Source organism: Rhinatrema bivittatum, chromosome 9 (assembly GCF_901001135.1).
Source record: "Rhinatrema bivittatum chromosome 9, aRhiBiv1.1, whole genome shotgun sequence".
NCBI classification, from domain to species: domain Eukaryota; kingdom Metazoa; phylum Chordata; class Amphibia; order Gymnophiona; family Rhinatrematidae; genus Rhinatrema; species Rhinatrema bivittatum.
Genome location: NC_042623.1, coordinates 125,998,545 through 126,020,931, shown reverse-complemented (window position 1 = coordinate 126,020,931; position 22,387 = coordinate 125,998,545). Strand labels below are relative to the sequence as shown.

The 22,387-nt window shown below is 45.0% G+C and overlaps 1 protein-coding gene across 2 annotated transcripts in view; it reads left to right on the top strand.

The window, feature by feature from the left end:
• The window catches only part of AGK (acylglycerol kinase), a 170,998-nt gene that overhangs the window by 51,332 nt on the left and 97,279 nt on the right, over positions 1-22,387 (top strand). For both annotated transcript variants that reach the window (XM_029616146.1, XM_029616145.1), the window contains exon 6: positions 1,868-1,960. In XM_029616146.1, the coding sequence (XP_029472006.1) occupies positions 1,868-1,960 (93 nt within the window). The remainder of the gene's footprint in view (positions 1-1,867; positions 1,961-22,387) is intronic.

Here is a 22,387-nt window from a genome sequence, read left to right as displayed (position 1 = left end):
CTCAGGCAGAGAATTCCAAAGCTTTGGACCCGCTATGGAAAGCACACAATCTCCTTATTTGCATCAGATGTGTTCTCCATATTGTGGGAATAGTCAATAGTCCTTTATTTCAAGATCTTAGTGTTCACTGTGGATTGTATGGTTGTAGTGTCACTCCTAACAAGCAGGTGCTATTGGAATGAATGATGTTGGATATTATCGTTAATACTTTAGAGTAGATTCTGGGTTGTACTGGTAATCAATGCAGTGACATAAGTGAGGGTGTAAACTGATCACGTTTCCTAGATCCTAATAAGAGTCTTGCTGCAGCATTTTGTAATAGTGTAGTAGTTTTAATTGACATGCTGGAAGACCTAGTAGTAAGGAGTTACAGTAGTCTAGGTTTGAAGAGATTAGAGTTTGTAATACAGTACGGAAGTCCTCAAAAGTTGTTAATGGTTTCACCTGAAGTAGAATACGCAACTTGGCATAACACTTATATACTAAAATTCTACTAACAAAATAATTAACAGCTCTCAGCTTGGGTGTCTCCACTTGCATCAATGCTTGTCCAAGACAAAGCTAAGTTCCTCACCTGTAACAGGTGTTTTCCATAGATAGTAGTATAAATTAGTCACACAGTTCCTCCCACCTCCCCTTTTAGAGTTGAAGATTGACTTGTACAAAGACTGAAGAGACTCGCATGGCTGGCTGCTGCATCTGAAAAGCCTTATTTGTTTTTCTGAACTTGGAGAGAACTTTTCTGTCTTGGCGTTGTGGATGATGTCAGCTCACTTGTGTAGCTAATTGATCCTGCTGACTCTCTTTACCTGTTACAGATGAGCAACTTAGCTGTTTTTCTCCTTTCTGTTCTTGGTGCTTAGAGTCCAGGCAATCAACAGCTGGAAGCCCAGTTTAGGGGATGAAGGGGATACAATATACAAATGCTGTGCTTACTGTCCCCGTGGCTGCCACTTATTATATCCTTCCTATGGTGCACATTTTTTCTATAAATAAGAAGCATCTTAAACAGGGAGACTAGTAGCTACCTCAATGATATCTTTGTCCATGAGAAAAATGAACGAATGTTAGAACATCAAATCATCTTTCTAGGCCACATGAAGATAATTCCTTTCAGAATTTGGTAAGAAATATAAGAGCATTATTTTTAGACTATAACGCAATCTATATTTAATCGTGATGAAAAATATTATTAAATAACTGATTTTGGGCAAGCCTGTTGTCCCAAGAGCACTTTGTAATGTAGACCCAGGTTCAGTGCTTCTGCTTCTCAGGCTTGTAGGAGCTTATAGTGCTGTAGAAGCAGTATGTGCAATTATGGGGTGAAGGGAGTCCCGGTCATTGCTCAGTAGTGACACCTAATGGCTTGTTCAGTGTTTTCCAACCCTTTCCTGGAGGCTTACCTAGCTAGTTGGGTTTTCAGGATATCCATAATACATATTTTTTAGATAGATTTGCATACATGGGCAACCCAGGATATGAAAGTTATCTCATGCATATTCATTGTTGAAATCCTGAAAACCCAATTGACTAGGTGTGCCTCTAGGAGAGGGTTGGGAAACACTTGACTAGTTCAAGGGCAAACTTGTAGAGAGTTCCAGAGGCAGCTGTGGTCTGTTCCCCTCAGCTGGAGGATTGCTGCTGCAGTGTGGCACTTCTCCAGAAGAGGGAAAAAGCCTGGGTAGCCATGAATGATACCCCATGATATTAATGCAGGTAGCCCCAGGTGTAAGAAGAACACCTCCCCACCACAAAAAATGATTATAGTTTCTTGAACAGCTGTGTATTGGTGTATGCATGTGCTTGACTTTCTTCTTCAAAGAGATCCTGAAGAGGTAGACTGTGAATCCCTGTGTCTCTTTCTCAGACAGATTATGAAGGGCAGGCTAAGAAGCTACTTGAGCTGTTGGAAAGAACTGACCTCATTATTGTTGCTGGAGGGGATGGAATACTCCAAGAGGTAAACATTTTTCTTACTTGAATCATTCTGCAGCATTGGAGATGGCAGGTAGTGGAGTCTTCACAGCTGGCTTTGTCCAGTATTCGTACAGATGTTGCCCTCCAAAGTAGTATTGTCCCTTCTAGGCACTGTGAATAGAAGTTGTAGAAGCCTATAAGAATGCTAGCAAGAAAAGCCCAAGCAAAGCAATACCTGCTCATGCAGTCATATGGAAACATATATAGAGGAGCATATTCTCCTCATGTTGCCCTAAATATTATTCAGGCCTAAATCTGCTAATGCACTTGTTCTGAAACTGGGTTTTCAGGTGAGTGATATGTATGATAAAGCACTACTGTAGCCCATCAACCAGGAAAATCAAAATTGGAAACAAGTAACAATGCAATGTACATTAATTCAAATTGTTGTATGCAAAAGTTTAGACATCCTGGTTAAATTGTTTGTTTCAATGAATCTCTAAGTGAACAGAAGCTGACTCCACTTTTACATGGTACAAATTTAAACACCTAATACAAAAAAAGGAGGATGTATCTTAATCTTTTTTTATTTCATTTTTATAAAATATTAATTAATTACCCTCATAAACCAGTTAATAGGAAACAGTACCATCAGTAGTAGTGCAAAAGGCTTTAATCCATTGCCTCTCGCCACGCAATGGGCCGCAGGCAAATTCAGCGATTAGTCAAGCACTAGATTTATAATCATTTGGTACAGTTCCACTTTTTACTCAAAAAATGTTTTTTAATATTTTCTAATCCATTTAAAAATTTATAATTTTATTTTATTTCACCCCAAACCACAAAAATTTTTTTTAACCTTTCTAAGATCAACGCAATTAATTTACCATTATCCCTTTCACCATTTACTTAAATTGTCCACCGTCATTACTTATTTCCTTTAACCCTTGAAATCCTAGAATAAATTATACTTAGCCCCACTGTAGATGTACTATTTCACAATTGTCCCGACATGGGCCATGTTTCGACTGTTTCCAGTCTTCCTCAGGGGATGCCTTGTATTTTTAATCACAACTCCAAAAACAGTTTAGCCTTTCCAACGCTAGTCATTCAATTTGACAAAATTGTTAATGCTCGTTTCCTTCCATGCATTAATGGCGCCTCGGCATTCATTGAACGCCGAGGCGCCATTAATGCATGGAAGGAAACGAGCATTAACAATTTTGCTTTGAGGTCCCTGTTTACAGCACCAAGATTATAGTATGCCATGATTCCAAGTGTTTCCAGCATTGCTGTGGCAGCAGCACCAGAAGAGTAAGCTATCAGCATTACTCTCCAGCCCAGTTGCTGGAGCCATTTTTAAAGATTGGTGTTACATTGGCTACCCACCAATCTTTCAGATACAATAGATGAATTTAATCATAGGTTACAAATTAAAAGTAATAGGGTGCAAGTTCATTTTTGAGTTCTTTCAGAACTCTGAGGTGTCCAGGTGCTTTGCTACTCTTTAGTTTGTCAATTTGCCCTATTACATCTTCTGGATTCACTATGATTTTTTTCAGTTCCTCCAAATTGTCACTATTAAATACTGTTTCAGAATGGGCATCTCCCCATTAAAGAATTAATTTAGTCTTTCCACTATAGCCCTGTCTTTCCTAAGTGCCCATTTTACCCATGGATCATCTAATGATCCAACCAACTTTCTCGCAGGTTTCCTGCTTCACACATATTTTAAAAGGTTTTTATTATGAGTTTTTGCCTCTCTGGAAAGCTTCTTTTCAAATTCTCTTTTTGCCTTCATTATCAATGATTTGCATCTAACTTGCCAGTGCTTATACTTTTTTCTATTTTCTTCATTTGAATCCTCTCTCCATTTTTTGAAAGATGTTTTTATTTAGAACAGCCTCTTCCACCTTACTGTGCTGGCAGTCATTTGGCCTTCCTTCTGCCTTTTTAAACTTGTAGAATACATCTGCTCTGGACTTCTAATTGTAGAAATAAACCTAAATTTTGTGGGGTTTATTCCTTTAGATCCCTGGTTTACTCCTTTGTTCAGATGTAAACAAAAAAATATAGCCAAGACAGCTTCTGTATGTCATGGACTGGCAGACTGGAGTCAGGGAGCACCCCACAGAGGCAGTACAGAGCTGAAGGACAGGACTAGAGCTGGTCTTCTGCCTATCCACCCTCTCCCCCATAGGTTGAGCCCCTGGGTTCTGGGGCCGGTAGGATTTGTCTTCTGTGGAACATCATGACACAGACATGGAATTTCTGTGCAGACTGGGAGCTGAGGTCAGGCACAGGCTGCACAAGGCAAGGCAGACTGGATGAAGCAATGCTGGTTGGACCAAGCAGGGCAGGCACTAGCTGAGGGCTGGATACAGTACACAAGCTGGGGTTGGGGCTGAATCTGAGGCAAAGGATAAGGCCTGGGAAATAGACAAGGACTGAACCTTACTGGGCAGGGTGAGGACTAGACCATATAAGGACTGGACCGAACAAGGACAAGACAAACAGGTAACAGGAAACAAGGCAGGGCAAGAACAAGCCAGAACAGAAAACACAGAAGGCCTGGAAGCAGCTAAGTAGGAGGCTCGGAGGTTGCTAGGCAAGGCAGAAGGCCCAGTGGCCACAGGACTAGGCAAGATAGAAGGCCTGGAAACAACTGAGCTAGGCAAGGCAGAAGGCCCGGAAGCCACAAAGCTAGGCAAGCTAGAAGGCCTGGAGGCCACAAGGCTAGGCAAGGATAGCAATAGAGAAGTGGCTAGATCAGATAGTCGAGGTGACTCAGTAAAGAGGCACTGAGATACTGAACAGGCCAGGTTAAATAGGGCTGAGGCTTGGGTGTTGTGTAATTATTGATGAGGTAACTGGCAAGATAGTGAGCAAAGCTCACTGAGGACTCCTGGTGGAAGAGAAGACTGTACAGCAGGCTGGACCTTGGCATGGGAAGAGTGCACAGCAGGTGAAGCCATGACACTGTAATTCTCCGAGGACAAGCAGGATGGTAGTCCTCACGCATGGGTGACATTAGATGAAGCCCCAATGCATAAAACTTATGTCAAAGTTTCTAGAACTTTGACTAGGCACGGTGAGCATGTCCAGCATGCCCTGTACCACACGTCCACATGGGTCCCTCTCCAAGTCTCTCTTTTTTCGCGGAGAAGTAAGCATCATGGTGTGAGTGAGCTCACTTGGTTGTTTTTTGGCCTTATGGAAAACTGTTTTTCTCATGTTTCTTTGCTGATTTTTTTCTTATTGTTCCATCATTGGGTCCCTCTCGGTGCCTTCCCGTAGTGTCTCCTAGTCAGAGTTTTTGGCGATTTGGGTAAGTTTCCCTTCCTGATTGATTCTCCTGTAGTGGTGGTGCATCAGTGCCTGCTGGCCATCACCGTCCCGCCACCATTGTCTTCTTATAGTGTCCCTTTTGTTTCATCTGTCATGGCCACATCCAGTTTTCGGCGATACCCCTGGTGCCTGAGGCCCCATGTCCATTACAGATCCGCACGAGACATGTGTCCTTTGCCTAGGGGCATTGCATGACGTTCAGGGTTGCTACTTATATACCCAGATGACCCCGCAGGGACATTGACTTTGACAAGATGGAGCAACTCTTCGGGTCAAAGAAGTCCAAGCCATCAGCATCAGTGTCATCGGCATTGAAGGACCAGGGAACCGCACCAATGGACACCAAGCTATTGATATCGGCGGAACCATCGGTTCCATCGATGTTGCCAGTGGACAGGGGTGCGAGAGACTGACCATCATCGATCTCCTCCAGGCTGAGAATGTCTGGTTCCTTGTCATTGGCTTTGACACTGGGGAAGGGCTGGGCTGAGCATCAAGGGAAGCCGAAGAAGCATCGGCACTGGGCCCCGTCGATACATGGTGCTTGGCTCAGGGATGCACTGGCTTTTGCCGCAATGCCACAAAGCAACCCTGCGGCAAGGAGTGCCAACCTTCCATCGGTGCCAGGGGTCCACGGCGGTCTACACCAGTCCTGATGCCAGTCACTAATCCACCTCAAGGGTCTGAGGAAGATATGGTTACCCCTCCTTCCTCCCAGTCAGTCTTGGCATCGGCAATGTTTGAGAAGGAGATGGAGCATCAAGTCTAGTTAGTGATGGGCTGGGCACTATAGGGTTTTGGTCCTGTGGTTCCAAATGTACTGGACCTGGTGCTGCCTGTCCTTGTACCACTTCTGGAGAAGCTCAACATGCTCATCGTTGTGTTACTGACCCAGTTGGCGACTGTTCCCGGGACAGTATTGGTGCTCGGTGAGGTACTGAGGCCTCTCCGTAACGATATGGTGGTCATTGCCAGTTCCTCCGAGGAGGATTCCTCAGAGGCTGGCAGAGACGCCGAGGCCTGCTGCCCCCAGGGCCGCCATCAGGGCAGTATTCTTGGGCCTGCAGTATGGGGCCCCAGGATCTACTGCCACATATGGGGGCCTGCCGCAGCCGCCAGGCGGCAGGTGCGCTTGGGGGATGTATTAGTTCATGGCAAAGAGGCCCACTGAGGCTCTCTCCGACAGTCTGTCGCCCAGGGGCCTACTGAAACCTGGAGCCGGCCCTGGGTGCGAGCCCCAGAGAAGGGAGAGAATCAATGCTATGCGTGTCTTTTAGACACGCATAGCATTGATTTACAGAGCACCGCAGACAGAGACTCGTCCGCGCGCTCTGTCCTGCCAGCGTTCACTGTCTGACGCGGCTGTGACGTCACCGCCGCGTCAGACAGTATGCGCCGGCAAAGCGCGCGGGCCGTCGCTGTCTGCTTGCTGTATGGGGCCTCAAAATTCCTGATGGCGGCCCTGGCTGCCCCCATCCAGTTCTACCGGTGCCTGCACCTCTGGATGTAGGCCAAGCAACTAGGGACCCTTTCCCTGTCACTTTCAGTGAGGATGAGGAACCCTATAAGCCCTGGAGGGGTCCGAAGGCCTCCCTTCAGATCCTTCTCCTCCAGAGGAGCAAAGGAAGTCTCCGCCTGAGGACTTGCCGTTCGGAGGGTTTGTGAGGGTGATGGCGGAAGCCATCCCTTTTCAGTTGTTGACAGAGGAGGATGCCAGGAACAAAATACTTGAGATCCTCCAGTTCATGGCGCCTCCTAAGGAGATCGAGGCAGTCCCATTACACGAGATCCTTAAGGAGCTGCAGCTGAGGATCTGGGAACACCCCCTCACAGTGCCTCCAGTCAATGAGAAGGCAGACGGGGTTTACCTCATCCAGAAGGCTGCCAGATTCCATAAGCGTTAGCTGCCCCACTAGTCGGAAGTCGAATCCGCCCTCAAGAGGGCCAAATGTTCTCAGACTCATTTCTCGGTGCCCCCAGGGAAGGACCATAGAGCAATGGACACTCTTGGGAGTAAGGTATTTCAAGGCACCATCCTTATTGCCCACATTGCTGCCTACCAGCTCTACATGAGTCAGTAGTCGTGGGAAATTGGTAAGCAGGTGCAAGAGGTGGTTGAGCAGCTGCCTCAACAGCAGCAAGACACCCTCATATTACTGGTGCATAAGGGCCTGGAGTGTGGAAAACACAAGGTCCGTGTGACCTACGATGTTATTGAGATGGCATCGAGAGTATCTGCAGTGTGAACTGGCACCTGCAGAATGGCATGGATGCGGGCCTCGGATTTCCGACCAGAGGTACAGGAACGACTCGCTGACATGCCGTGAACTAGAGAGAATCTCTTCAGAAATAGGGTGAAGGATGTTGAGGCCCATCTTCGGGACCACCACGAAACCCTCCAACTGTCTGCCAGTACTCCGGACCTTGCCTCCTCATCCAGGAGGCCAGCAAGACCAGGGCCAAGGAAGTTTTTCTTTCGCTAAAGGAAGTACTATCTTCCGCCTCCTTCCTCCTGTCAACACTATCAGGGCTCCCACGACCGACCCAGGTGGCAGAGAGCCCCCAAGCCAAAGCCGGCTCTTCAGTCAGCTCTGGGGACTGGGTCATAGGGAACATAAGCCAGTTGCCCATATCCGGGATGATGGACCCTCCGGTCGGGTGAAAGCTGTGGTTCTTTGTGAACCGCTAGCCCAGTATAAACTTGGACCAGTGGGTTATGTCCATCATCCGACAGGGGTACCAGTTGAACTTATTGGGTCTTCAAAAAATGCCTAGCTGGGGGTGCATGTTTTCTTGTATCTGGATGATTGGCTAGTCAAGAGCATATCTCTGGGAGGGGCCATCAGGTCCATGCGCTTGACCATCTGGGTGTTGGAGTCACTAGGGTTCGTTCTCAACTACCCAAAGTCCCATCTCATTCCATCACTTCAATTGGATTTCATAGGAGGCCCTGTAAGACATGGATCAGGCCAAGGCCTTCCTGCCTCGCCAGAGGGCCATCACCTTGACGACTGTCGTGGCAGAGATCCAACAGAGCCAGCAGGTTTCAGCCTGGCACATGTTGAGGTTCTTGAGCTATATGGCCGCAACTGTCCATGTCACTCCCTTGACACGTTTACATGTGCACAGAACTCAAAGGCCCCTGAGGTTGCAGTGGCGTCAGGCTACTCAGAGCCTCCAGGATTGCATCTGAGTCATCCCGTCTCTCCGGGGCTCATTGTCCTGGTGGCAGGTACTTTCAAATTTGGAACGGGGATCTCATTTCGAAGTTCCCCTACCCAAATTGTCCTAACCACAGATGCATCCACCCTGGGGTGGAGAGCTCATGTAGATAGGCTCGGCACCCAAGGTCTCTGGTCTTCCCAGGAACACACTTGCCAAATCAACTTCCTGGAACTTTAGGCAATCAGGTACATGCTGTGGGCTTACAGAGATCGACTGTTCAACAAAGTTGTCCTGATTCACACCGACAACCCAGTAGTTACGTGATATGTCAACAAGCAGGGAGGCACGGGATTGTACCTCCTGTGTCAGGAAGCAGTCCAGATCTGGTTGTGCGCCCTGTCTCATGGGATGGTACTCAGGGCCATGTACCTGATTTGAATGGAGAACGTGGTAGCAGACAAGCTGAGTCAAGCCTTCAGACCACACGAGTGGTCCCTGTACCATGGGGTAGCGAATTGGATACTCCACCTCTGGGGGAACTTGGACATTGATCTGTTCATGTCACCCTGCAAAAGGAAGGTGCCTTGGTTCTGCTCCCTGTACAGGTCAGATGGCAAACCAGCCTCGGACGCCCTTGCCTGTCATTGGGGAAAGGGTCTTCTGTATGTGTATCCTCTGATTTCCTTAGTGGCGAAGACTCTCTTGAAGCTTCGTGAGGACAGAGGGACTATGATTCTCATAGCCCCTCATTGGCCGAGACAGGTCTGGTTTTCTCTCCTTCGGGAGTTGCCCATCCGGAAACCGATAAGTCTGGGTATTTCCCCAGATCTCATCGTGCAAGACCAGTGCAGGCTATGGCATCCCAACCTTCAGGCCCTGTTGTTCACAGCCTGGATGTTGAGAGGTTAATCCTGCAGCCACTTGATCTTTCAGAGGATGTGTCTCTGGTCCTGGTTGGCCTCCAGAAAGTCTTCCACTAGAAAGTCCTATGGACTGAAGTGGAGGAAGTTTTCTGTATGGGTGTGAGCAGAAGGTCCTACATCCGTTCTCCTGCCCCACACAAAAACTGCTTGATTACCTTCTACATCTATCATAGGCTGGCTTAAAGACCAATTCCGTTAGAGTTCATTTTAATGCAATTGGCGCATACCACCAAGGTGTAGATGGTACACCCATCTCTGTACAGCTTACTGTTGTACGTTTTATGCGGGGCCTGTTTTAATTGAAGCTTCCCCTGAGGCCTCCCGCTGTGTCTTGGGACTTCAACATGGTGTTAGCTCAGTTGATGAAAGCTCCTTTTGAGCCATTGTATATCTGTGACATGAAGTACCTAACCTAGAAGGTCATATTTTTGGTGGCAGTCACTTCAGCACACAAGGTCAGCGAGCTCCAGGCATTAGTAACTTATTCATCTTATACTAAGTTTTATCATGACAGGGTGGTCTTGCTTATGCACCCTAAGTTCCTGCCTAAGGTAGTGATGGACTTCCATCTTAACCAGTCAATCGTCCTGCCAATATTCTTTCTCAGGCCTCATTCGCACCAAGGCAAAAAAGCACTGTACAGTTTGGACTGCAAGCGAGCCTTAGCCTTCTATCTGGCGTGGACAGAAGCCCATAAATAGACCACCCAACTTTTTGTTTCTTTTGATAAGAATAGGTTTGGCGTTGCCATTGTCAGACAGACACTATCCACTTGGCTAGCAGATTGCATCTCCTTCTGTATGCCCAGGCAGTACTGCATCTTGGGGGTCATGTCAAGGCTCATTCTGTCAGAGTCATGGCAGCGTCGGTGGCCCACTTGTGAATAGTTCCTGCAAGAATATGACGTGGCATTCCCTCTACACATTCTCATTACAGTCTGGATAAGGATGGCTGACGTGACTATAGGTTCAGTCAATCTGTCCTTTGGAACCTGTTTGAGATGTAGAACCCAACTCTCCCACCTAGGGCTCATTGTTTGGGTTTAGTCTGCCTCTCCCTCTAATACCAACAGCATCGGTAAGCTGTTGGTACTTGTACCGGTACAGGTAAGCAGCTCTGCTTTACTTCCTCTTTTCTGTTTTATTGTGAGCACAGAAATCCACATGTAAAAAGGGGAAGCAGCTCTGACTATGTAGATACAAATACCATCTTATATACCTTCTTCTCCTCTCTGCACGGTTACATTTTATTTCATAGCAAATAAGATTATCACTTTCATTGTATTTATTTATTTATTCATTGATTATTCATGACTGTAAAATATTTTCTAACTGTTAATTCTCTATATTCTGTAAGACTGAGCCCTTCTTTGGTGTACATAAGTTCCAGTTTTAACTGGTTTATCTATACCTATTTTGTTCTGCCTTAAGCATTTCTGCATTGACCTATAAGCTACTATGCAGTCTTCAGTGTCATCTCCTGTCATGATATCTGGAATACATAGGCCTTAAATTTATTAGGTCCTTCTGATCACCAGATGAGATAGTATTAAGCAATGACCATGCCTGATGTAAACTCTTAAGAACATACACAAGGTATAGTCTGGATTAACGAGCGTTACACTCACAGTCAAAACATGAGGAAAGTATATAACCAAAAATTCAAGCTGTTTTAACTGCACACTGTTTGAACTGTTATCTCTATTGGAGCTTCTCTTTAATAAAGCACACATTTTCATCTGAATTCTTGAAATAGCTTGAACTCTTAAGAACATAACATAAGTTTTGTCATACTGGGTCAGACCAAAGGTCCATTGAGCCCAGTGGTCAATTCAAGTACATGGCAGGATCTCAAAAGTTCAATAGATTCCATGCAGCTTATCATAAGGATACACAGTGGATTTTCCCCAAGTCCACCTTTATAATGGTTTATGGACTTTTCTTCCTGGAACTTGTCTAAACCTTTTTTAAACCCAGCTACACAAACAGCTTTCAGCTCATCCTCTGGCAATGAATTCCAGCATTTAATTATGCATTGAGTAAAAAAATATTTTATCCTGTTTGTCTTAAATGTATCATCTAGTAATTTCATTGAATGTCCCATAGTCTTTGTACTTTTTGAAAGTGTAAACAACCAATTCGCATTTACACGTTCCATTCCACTCATTATTTTATATTCTGTCATATCTCCCCTTAGCTGTCTCTTCTCTAAACTGAAGAACCCTAACCTCTTTAGCTTTTCTTCATAGGGGAATTGTTCCATCCCCTTTATCATTTTGGTTGCTCTTCTCTGTACCTTTTTTAATTCCGCTTTTCTAAAACCTTTGCAGCTGCACTTTTTTTTTCTATGTTTCTCATTTTATTATAGTCTCCCTTTTGAAAGTGAAATACTAGTGCAGTAGTTTTCATAATTGTCCTCCTTCCATTTATTATGTCAAATTTTATCTTGTTTTGATTGTTATTGCCAAGTTTCCCCCTTTATTGTTACCTCTTGCACCAAATCTTTTAATAATGCTTAAGATAGCTCTCCCTCTCTTAGGTTCCTGGACTAGCTGCTCCACAAAGCATTTATTTCATCTAGAAACGTTACCTCCCTAGCATTCCCTGATGTGAAATGTATTCCGTCATTATTGAGGTATTTAAAATCTCCCATTATTATTGTGTTGCCAAATTTGTTAGCTCCCTTAATTTCTGTTAGCATTTTATCATTTGTCCATTCAGACCAGGTGCATGGAAGAATACCCCCACTGTTATACTGTTCTCTATCATACATGAAATTTCTATCCATAAAGATTCCACCGTGTATTTGGTTTCCTGCAAGATCTTTATCCTGTTTGACTCTGTCATCCTTAACATATAGTGCCACCCCCTACCAATTTGATCCACGCTATCATTTTGATACTATTTACTTTTACTTTTACATTTATTTGAATTTCTGGATTGCCTAACACAAAAGGCCTAGGTGATGAACATCTTTATGATTATGTATGTAAAGTAAAATAAAACAGACATTAAATGATTATAAAAACAAAACTAAAACAGCACATAGAAAAACTGAAATCAAATAAAACCAACAAAAACAACAAATAAATAATATAACTCTGTGATAAAACAAATAAAATAAATTTCACAATTAAAAGGAAAAAAGTTAACTTAAAATGAGCCAACTTAAAAGGTAAACTTAATAATAAGCCAGCTTAAAAAGAAAGGTCTTTATTTTCTAAAATTCTTAAGTGAGTCATTTTGTCTGAGGTCTATGGGAAGTGAATTCCAAAATATTGGTTCAGCAACTGAGAAAGCACCCTCGTGGGTAGTATGGAGTCGAGCGAGATGGGGAGATGGAATATCCAGTAGTCCCCTTTGGGATGAGCGCAAGATTCTAGATGGTTGATAAAATATTAAAATCGAGTTGGCCCAACTGCAAGAGTGATCATTCAGCAGCTTAAAGACTAGCATTCGTATCCTCTCTTTGATTGGTAGCCAGCGCAACTCTGCTAGAGTTGGAGTAATATGATCACACCTCCAGAAATGAGTCTAGCGGCTGAGTTTAAAAGTAGCTGTAGGGAACGAAGAGAGGAAGAAGGAATTCCCAAATAAAGACTCTTACAATAGTCGATATTTGGGAAGATGGAAGCTTGCAAAATTATGTGGAAATCTGGGGGATGAAGACATTTTTTGAGGCCTGACAGTACTCTGAGTCTATAGAATACCTGAGAAATGATGTCTGATCTGGGGGCGAGAAGATAAGGTGTTATCCAAAATGACGCCAAGTCTTTTTATTTGGTTTTTGATGGTGTAAACTGAATCATCAATTGTAACAGAGAGATTTGTTAGGGAGATACGCGGACTGTGAATGACAATGAATTCTGTTTTGGCAATATTCAAAGCAAGTTTATTATGGTTTAACCATTTTTAGGGTAGAAAAACAGATATTAAGATCTTCAAGAGTTTCCTGCCATGTTGAGCGAATTTGCAGGACAAACTGAATGTCATCCGCATAATGGGGTAGATTTTATAAGGTGCGCGCGGGGAGTAGATTTGTTCGCGCAACCCGGCACGAACAAATCTACTCCTGATTTTATAACATGTACGTGCTGCCGTGCGCATGTTATAAAATACAGGGTCGGCACGCACAAGGCTGCGCAAAATCGGCAGCCTGTGCGCGCCAAGCTGCGCAGCAATCCTCCGTTCCCTCCGAGGCCGCTCCAAAATCGGAGCGGCCTCGGCGGAAACTTTCCTTCTGGCCCCCCCCCCACCTTCCCCTCCCTTCCCCTATCTAACCTGCCCCAAATTGTTTACTGTTATCCAAACTATGTCTAAGGAAATCAGTGAGGGACAATAACAGAATCTCTGTACTTAGAGAGCGTCGGAAACCAAATTGGTGAGGGTTCAAGACCTCATGCTTTTCAAGATGGTCAGTAAGCTGGGATAAAACAGCACATTCAAGAAGTTTTGAGATATGAGGTAGAGAAGAGATAGGATGATAGTTGTTGGGGTCAGTGGGATCAAGTGAAGATTTCTTTAAAAGTGGGCGCACAGTAGCTTTCTTGAGAAGTGATAACACATTACCTTCAGCCAGTGATAAGTAGTTTAGCTTGGTGAGCCAGGGGGCTAACACATTTTTTGAAGATTTAAATAGGGAGGATAAGCAATGAAAAAGTGGACAGATAGTGTCATTCAGGTTGGTTATGAAATTCTCAACCTCGAGACTAGAGACAACATCAAATTCTTCCCAGGATAGCGTGGTAGGAGGAGGATCTGAGAACCAATTTGGAATCAATGAAAAAGACAAACAAATATTATGAATCTTGAGCTGGAAAAAGGTGGAAAAGGATTGAGCACTAGGTACATTAGTGAGGGCTGTAGGGCTCCAGGGGTGATCCAGGAAACTATAGACCAATTAGCCTGACTTCAGTGCCAGGAAAAATAGAGGAAAGTGATCTAAATAACAAAATCACAGAACATATAGAAAGACTTGGTTTAATGGAACAAAGTCAGCATGGCTTTACCCAAGGCAAGTCTTGCCTCAGAAATCTGCTTTACCTTTTTGAAGGAGTTAATAAACATGTAGATAAAGGTGAACTGGTAGATGTAGTGTATTTGGATTTTCAGAAGGTGTTTGACAAAGTTCCTCATGAGAGGCTTCTAGGAAAAGTAAAAAGTCATGGGATAGGTGGCGATGTCCTTTCGTGGATTACAAACTGGCTAAAAGACAGGAAACAGAGAGTACGATTAAATGGACAGTTTTCTCAGTGGAAGGGAGTGGGCAGTGGAGTGGCTCAGGGATCTGCATTGAGACCCGTACTTTTCAATATATTTATAAATGATCTGGAAAGGAATACGACAAGTAAGGTAATCAAATTTTCAGATGATTCAAAATTATTCAGAGTAGTTAAATCACAAGCAGATTGTGATAAATTGCAGGAAGACCTTGTGAGACTGGAAAATTGGGCATCCAAATGGCAGATGAAATTTAATGTGGATAAGTGCAAGGTGAGGCATATAGGGAAAAATAACCTATGCTATAATTACACAATGTTGGGTTTCATATTAGATGCTACAACCCAAGAATGAGATCTAGGCGTCATAGTGGATAACACATTGAAATCGTTGGTTCAGTGTGCTGCGGCAGTCAAAAAAGCAAACAGAATGTTGGGAATTATTAGAAAGGGAATGGTGAATAAAATGGAAAATGTCAAAATGCCTCTGTATCGCTCCATGGTGAGACCGCACCTTGAATACTGTGTACAATTCTGGTCACCGCATCTCAGACAAGATATAGTTGCGATGGAGAAGGTACAGAGAAGAGCGACCAAAATGATAAAGGGGATGGAACAGCTCCCCTATGAGGAAAGACTAAAGAGGTTAGGACTTTTCAGCTTGGAGAAGAGACGGCTGAGAGGGGATATGATAGAGGTGTTTAGAATGGAATCATGAGAGGTCTAGAACGGGTAGATGTGAATCGGTTATTTACTCTTTCAGATAATAGAAAGACTAGGGGGCACTCCATGAAGTTAGCATGTGGCCCATTTAAAACTAATCAGAGAAAGTTCTTTTTCACTCAACACACTTAAATTCTGGAATTTGTTGCTAGGGGATGTGGTTAGTGCGGTTAGTGTAGCTGGGTTTAAAAAAGGATTGGATAATTTCTTGGAGGAGAAGTCCATTATCTGCTACTAATTAAGTTGTCTTAGAAAATAACCATTGCTGTTACTAGCAACAGTAACATGGGATAGACTTAGTTTTTGGGAACTTACCAGGGTTCTTATGGCCTGGATTGGCCACTATTGGAAACAGCATGCTGGACTTAATGGACCCTTGGTCTGACCCAGTATGGCATGTTCTTATGTTCTTAAAATAAAAGGCGTAGGAGTGAGAGGTTGGAAACCTCTGCCTCCAGACATCAGTAAGACTCCAATCCTCCATAATAGATGACAATAGTTTCCTAGTCCCTTTCAGGAATCACTGATAAGCTGGGAATTATCCAAGCTCGGTCATGGAGCGAAATGAAAGTCTCCTCCCAAGATTAGAAATCCCTCTGCATGGGAGTCCAAAAGCTTCCTTATAGAATGGAGAAAGAGCTCTTGACCCTGATTAGGGGCATACAGGGGCACCAAAGTTAAGACATCAGCCCCAGACATATTTTTAATAATACATAGCGGCCTAAGGGTTCTGATGATTGAAATAGAACATCATGAACCAAGTGGGAGGAGCTGATACCCACACCTGAGTATCTCGCTCCCTTAGCAGCAGTTAAAAATTTGTGTGGATACTCTTTGAATGCCAACAGGTATTCATGCTTTTTCCTGAGGTGTGTCTCCTGCAAATCGGCAATGGTTACCTTCGGGGAGACCATTCTTGGGAAAGTAGATGACGTTTTCTGTGAGAGTTAAGACCCTTAACATTAAGAGATAAAATACAAGCCGTTATTATAGTAGAAAAAAATCGCTATGGCACAAAAAGAAACAAAAAACCCCAGCAATCCCACACATAAGTATATAAATTTGGATCCACAGTGCACAGAGAATAAGGTAGAAATAAACCATAAAAATAAACTCCAGGCCCCCGAACACCCCTACCCCATCCAATATCCAGTCCACCCAACCCAGTCAGTGAACTCCTTTCCATAAATATAATATAAATTTAAATAAGTATAATAGAGATAACTGTTTTTTTCTCACCCGAGCAACTTAAGATCTTTGTTGATTATAAGAAAATGTTATCACTTGGAAGGGAATGAAGATTAGGTGACATCTAATAAATAATTTGGGAGCCGTAGTAAGCTAAGTCTTTCCTCTGTAGGATTACTTTTATTTCTCCTTATTTGGCTGACCTCCCCCACTGGTTGTGGTCTAAATAGATAGTGAATTATTGTGACTGGAATGTTTCTTTAACTTTTATCTGTGTTTTGTATGTATCATGTTTCTGAAACAAAGTGGATTCTTTGTGTATGTTTGTTTTTTTTTAATTTCAATAAACAAATAAAAAATAAACTCCAGGCCCTCGAACCCTCCTCCTCCATCCAATATCCGGTCCACCTAACCTAGTCAGTGAACTCCTTCCCATAAAGGGGACAGACCTGCAGACCAACATGAACGCCCAACTGTCCCTCCTCCCAAAACATAGCAAATAGTAACCAATACTAACACTGACCAACACCACTAATAAAAACTATGGTTCAGAAATATAGAGAGCAAATAAGACCAACATGCAGTGATTAGAGCACACCCTTCAAAGTATCACTACTTTATGCATTAGAAAAAACACACTGTAAATATCTTTGCAGTAAAATAGTCTCAGCCCTGATCAGATAGTATTGATCACGGGGGGCGCTGTTCGCCGCGCAAGGGGGGCGCTGTTCGCCGCGCATGAGTGAGGACGTGTGACGGCTCCGCTCCGGGCTCCCTCCCACCTAGAGACCTATTAAATTGCGGATATCGGCTTCCAAAACCGGCGATTTTATTAATAATCGTGAGTGTAACCCCCTGGGAATCCCGGCGCGATGGCCCACAAGCGCAAAACCACGGACTTAAAACAGTTTTCTTATGAAAAATTATCGGGCGATGCAGGGCAAGATGGCGGCGAGGCTGCGAGCCGCGAACCGCGCGACCCGGGAGAGGAGCTAGAGCAGCATGCTGACGTTGGCCCCGCGAGCACCCCTGTAGACCCATCTGAGCTACTCACCCGTTCTGAGGCCAGAACCTGGTTTTTAGAGATTCGGGCAGACTTAAAACAGCATCGTGATGCCTTAATGGCGTCCATGGCAGACTTGAAAGAGGATCTGGCTGCCATGGGGAACAGGGTGGATGAAGCTGAAAACAGGCTGGATGGCCACGGGGAATCTATCAACTCTCTTATTTCTCAACAAGCTACTTGCTCTTCTGATTTGCTAACTTTGCAAAATAAAGTAGAGGATCTGGAAAATCGTAGCAGGCGCAACAACCTGCGCATACGAGGTGTGCCAGAGCTTCCGGAGTATGCTGTAGCAGCGGAGACTGCGGCAACAATTTGTTCTTTTATTCTCCAGCAAGCGCCGGAGGGGGAGGCGCAGGACCTCGCTAGCGGCCTGGAGATCCGGTTTGAGCGGGCACACAGAGCATTAGGGCCCAGGTCTGACCAGCGACCCAGGGATATTGTGCTGTGTTTTACCAGCTTCCCTATTAAGGATAAAATATACAATATTGCTCGGAACATCAAAGACCTTAAATGGCAAAACCATCACATTTCCATCTTTCAGGATCTGTCGCCAGTCACTCTGAAGAAACGGTTCGAACTGCGGGAAGTTACTGCACAGCTGCGTGAGAGAACATTTGCTATCGATGGACCTACCCCTTCGGGCTTTCTTTCCAGATCCAGGGTGTGGGGTATAAGATTACATCTCTAGACGAGGCGCCAGGAGTCTTTTCCAACGCCCAGCTGCCGGTTCGCTTTCAACTGCCCGCTGCACAGAAGCCATCGCCCCGGCGTGATGAGGCACCCAGATGGCAACGAGCGGAGAAAGGAGGAAAACGTCTGAGGAGGCAAACTGGAGTACGCAGCACAGCCGCATCGGACAAGGGATGACTTTTTTCTATCACTTGCCTCCAACAGGAAGTGCTGATTCTTTAACACAGAGGCAGTGCGGCTATTACTTCTTTAGCAGTGCCTGGTGGCCGGGATGGACTCTTGTGCGGTTACTGGGGTCCAGTTCACGCTTCTGGAACATGAACTGTTCTCATGCTGAGTTTTATTGCATTTAGGTTCTCTAATGTATTCTTGTTTTACCTTGTTCATGGTTTGATGTGGTGGGGGGGAGGGGAGGTTGTAGGGAGAGGGGCCGTTCTCATGCGCACTACAACAGGTCCCAGAGGTGGAGTATCTCTCCATGAGGGAGTGGGATACTATAGATCTCAATAGGGGCTACACTGGTAGTGGTAGGATACTGGGTGAGGCGGGTATTGTTATTGTTATTTTTGCTGGAGGATCCGGGTCTTGGCCTGGGATTGAGGAATGTAACGGGGGGATGGCAGTGAGTGGTGACGATGCTTGGTTTCTGGTGCGAGGGATGTGGGGTGGGACTTTGATTGTTAGTTATGGCGACTAAGATCTTATCTCTCAATGTGAAGGGGCTCAATACTCCGCGCAAGCGCACCTTATTACAGAGGGAACTGTCACGTCAGGGGGCGGGCATTGTCTTTATACAAGAAACGCATGTTAGGAAACATCATCAACGGTTACTGCACTTTGCGCAGTATCCCACGACTCACTGGGCAGCCAGCACCAAAACTTCTAAATATGCGGGAGTGGGTATACTATTTGCCTCCACTTATGCTCATGAGGAGTTGTTTCATGTCTGTGATCCACTAGGGTGCTATGTGTTGGTTAGGATACGAGTGGGCAAACAGGTCTTTACTCTGGTTAATGTATATTTCCCTAATGCTAACAAAACACATTTTCTTCGGGAGTTAAGGGGCTTGCTGTCACTGCATGCGGAAGGGGAACTTATTATCGGAGGCGACTTTAACTTTGTGCAAGACCCATTGCGTGACTCAAGTTCTGGGAAAGTTGCGGACCCCCAGACTAGACAACTGTGGTATGCAATCTTGGAGGATTGGAGTCTGGAGGACGTTTGGAGGGCTAGATATCCGACATCTAGGGCCTATACTTTTTATTCCCATGTTCATGGTACCTACACAAGAATAGATTGTTTTTTTATGTCTAGGTCATTATTGAACTCAGTTACCAGAACTGATATTGATAATATTACGTGGTCGGACCACGCTCCTATTTGGCTACTGTGCCATTTTAGGGACCTGAATAGGGGGTTTCGTCCATGGCGCCTTAATGACTGTCTGCTAAAAGACACAACCTTTATAGATCAGTTGGTAAACACAATGAAGGATTACTTCTCCACTAATCAAACTGAAGGTATGTCCCCAATGATCGTCTGGGAGTGCTCTAAGACGGTGATTAGGGGAGAGTGTATAGCACGGGCTGCATTTTGTAATCGGGAAAGGGAGACCAAGCGCAGCGCTTGGCTAACGGAGCTGACCAGGCTGACTCAGGTTCACAGCCGGACCCAGTCTGGAGCTGTATATCAGCAAATATTACTCCTTAAAGATAAATTGCGCTCATTGGAGGACTCGGCTGTTAGTCACCAGTTAATGCTTCTCAAGCAACAATTTTACGAAGGTGGGAACAAGGCCGGAAAGTATTTGGCCAGACAGTTAAAGGCGGCCCAAACTAGAATGCTCATTTCCAAAATCCAGGATACCCAAGGTGAGGTGATCACTGTGTCGGAGGATATTAGACAGGCCTTTACCGATTTTTATGCCACCTTGTACACTCAGGATTCTCACTTACAGGAGGAGGCCATAGACCAGTATTTAGGCTCGGTCCAGTTACCTGTACTTAGTGAGAGAGGGCAAACCCTATTAGATACCCCCATAGTTACAGATGAAGTAGTGGCGGCCATCAAGCAACTTAAGCCTGGAAAGGCACCAGGTCTGGATGGCTTCACGGGAACTTATTATCGCAAATTTGCTCACCAAATAGCCGGACCCCTCACTAAGGCTTTTAATTCCTTACTCGCGGGAGGGTCCCTTACGAGTGACTCCAATACAGCTGGGATTTCGGTGCTAGCTAAACCGGGCCGGGATCCCGTTAAATGTAGCTCCTACCGCTCTATTTCATTAATCAACATTGATTTGAAAATCTTGGCTAGGGTACTGGCGGCCCGACTTAACGGGGTTTTGCCAGACCTGATTCATAATGATCAGGTGGGTTTTGTCCCAGGGCGATTGGCGGCCGACAATGTGCGCCGGATTGTCAACATAGTTGATTTGGTTCATCAACGAGGAATTCCAGCTGTACTTTTAGCTCTCGACGCCGAAAAAGCGTTCGACCTCGTTCACTGGGATTTTTTGTTTAAAGTCTTGGGCAAAATGGGCTTTGGGGATGCTTTTACGTTGTGGATACGGAAATTATATGAGCGCCCTCTGGCTAGGGTAAAGGTTAATGGCGGATATGGTCCCCTCTTTGACATTAAGAGAGGCACGCGGCAAGGATGCCCCCTTTCTCCCTTGCTTTTTGCACTGTTTTTGGAACCTTTTGCCACTAGAGTCCGAGGGGCTGGAACTATTCAGGGGATCTGGGGCGGCTCAGTTCACTCCAAAATTTCCCTTTTTGCAGATGACGTTATGTTGACGTTATCTGATCCCGAAACGTCCTTACATGGCGTGATGGCTGAACTACACAGCTTCTCGGCCGTTTCAGGTATGCGTATCAATTATGATAAGTCGGAGATACTTAATTTGACTCTTCCAGCTGCTGTAGCTCAGGCCCTTAAGCCCAAATTCCCCTTTTTATGGGCCCCCTCCTATTTGAAATATCTAGGGGTTAAAATTGGGTCCCACGTTCGACAACTATTTCCACTAAATTATTGTCCTCTAGTGACTACTATAAAGGAGAATCTGAGACGTTGGGATCGCCAGGTATTTTCGTGGTTGGGTCGCCTGGCTATTATCAAAATGAACGTTTTACCACGCTTCTTAGATTTCTTTACTACGATTCCCATTAGCCTTCCTGCCCCCTTGCTTAGACAATGGCAGCAATTACTGTGTGGGTTCATCTGGAGGAGACGCCCGCCTAGGGTGGCGAGGTCTATTCTTTATATGCCTAAGAATAGAGGAGGTCTCCATTTGCCTAATTTATTGTGGTATTATTACGCAGCTCAGTTGAGGGCCCTGGTGGCTCTTCATGGAACCCAGGATATCCCTCAGTGGGTGAGGTTTGAACAAGGGTTAGTGGGGAATTTCCCTCTTCAAGCCCTCCCTTGGCAGCCCAGGGCCACGTGGGGCGAGTTTGGTTATTACCCATTCGCCCTGCGCACCACACTGCGAATTTGGCACCGCTGGCAAACGGAATTAGTGGGCCCTGAAATGCATTCTTTATCGACCCACTTATTCACTAACACGGTAGTGCCTCAAATTGAACGCCCTTCGGGCCTTAAGGCCTGGCAACGGTCGGGGGTCCTCTATCTCGGTCACATGCTACAGCAGGGATCGCCGCTATCTCGAACGCAACTCAATGACTTACATCCAGGAAGCAATCTGGATTTCTTATTATATGCTAGGATAGCCTCCTTCATACACGCCGGGATGCGACGTGGCACCCTGCGGACCAAAAACACACTATTCGAGACATTATGTCAACACGCCTCGATTATGAAGGGGATTATATCAAAAATTTATGCTATGTTTATTAATAAATCCCTGGTGACTCATAAATATCGGGCACTTTGGTATTTAGATTTCCCGGGTTCCCTGGATGACCATGATTGGGATACCATTTATTCAGCTGCTGGCAAATGTTCCATTTCTGCGGGGTTACAAGAGAATTCATATAAACTGCTTTATAGGTGGCATTATACTCCCCTCACATTGCATAGGTTTTACCCACATATTCCTGACTGCTGCTGGCGACAATGTGGGGCCCAGGGTACTTATCTTCATCTTTGGTGGTCTTGTCCCAAGATCCAGGGTTATTGGCTGGAGG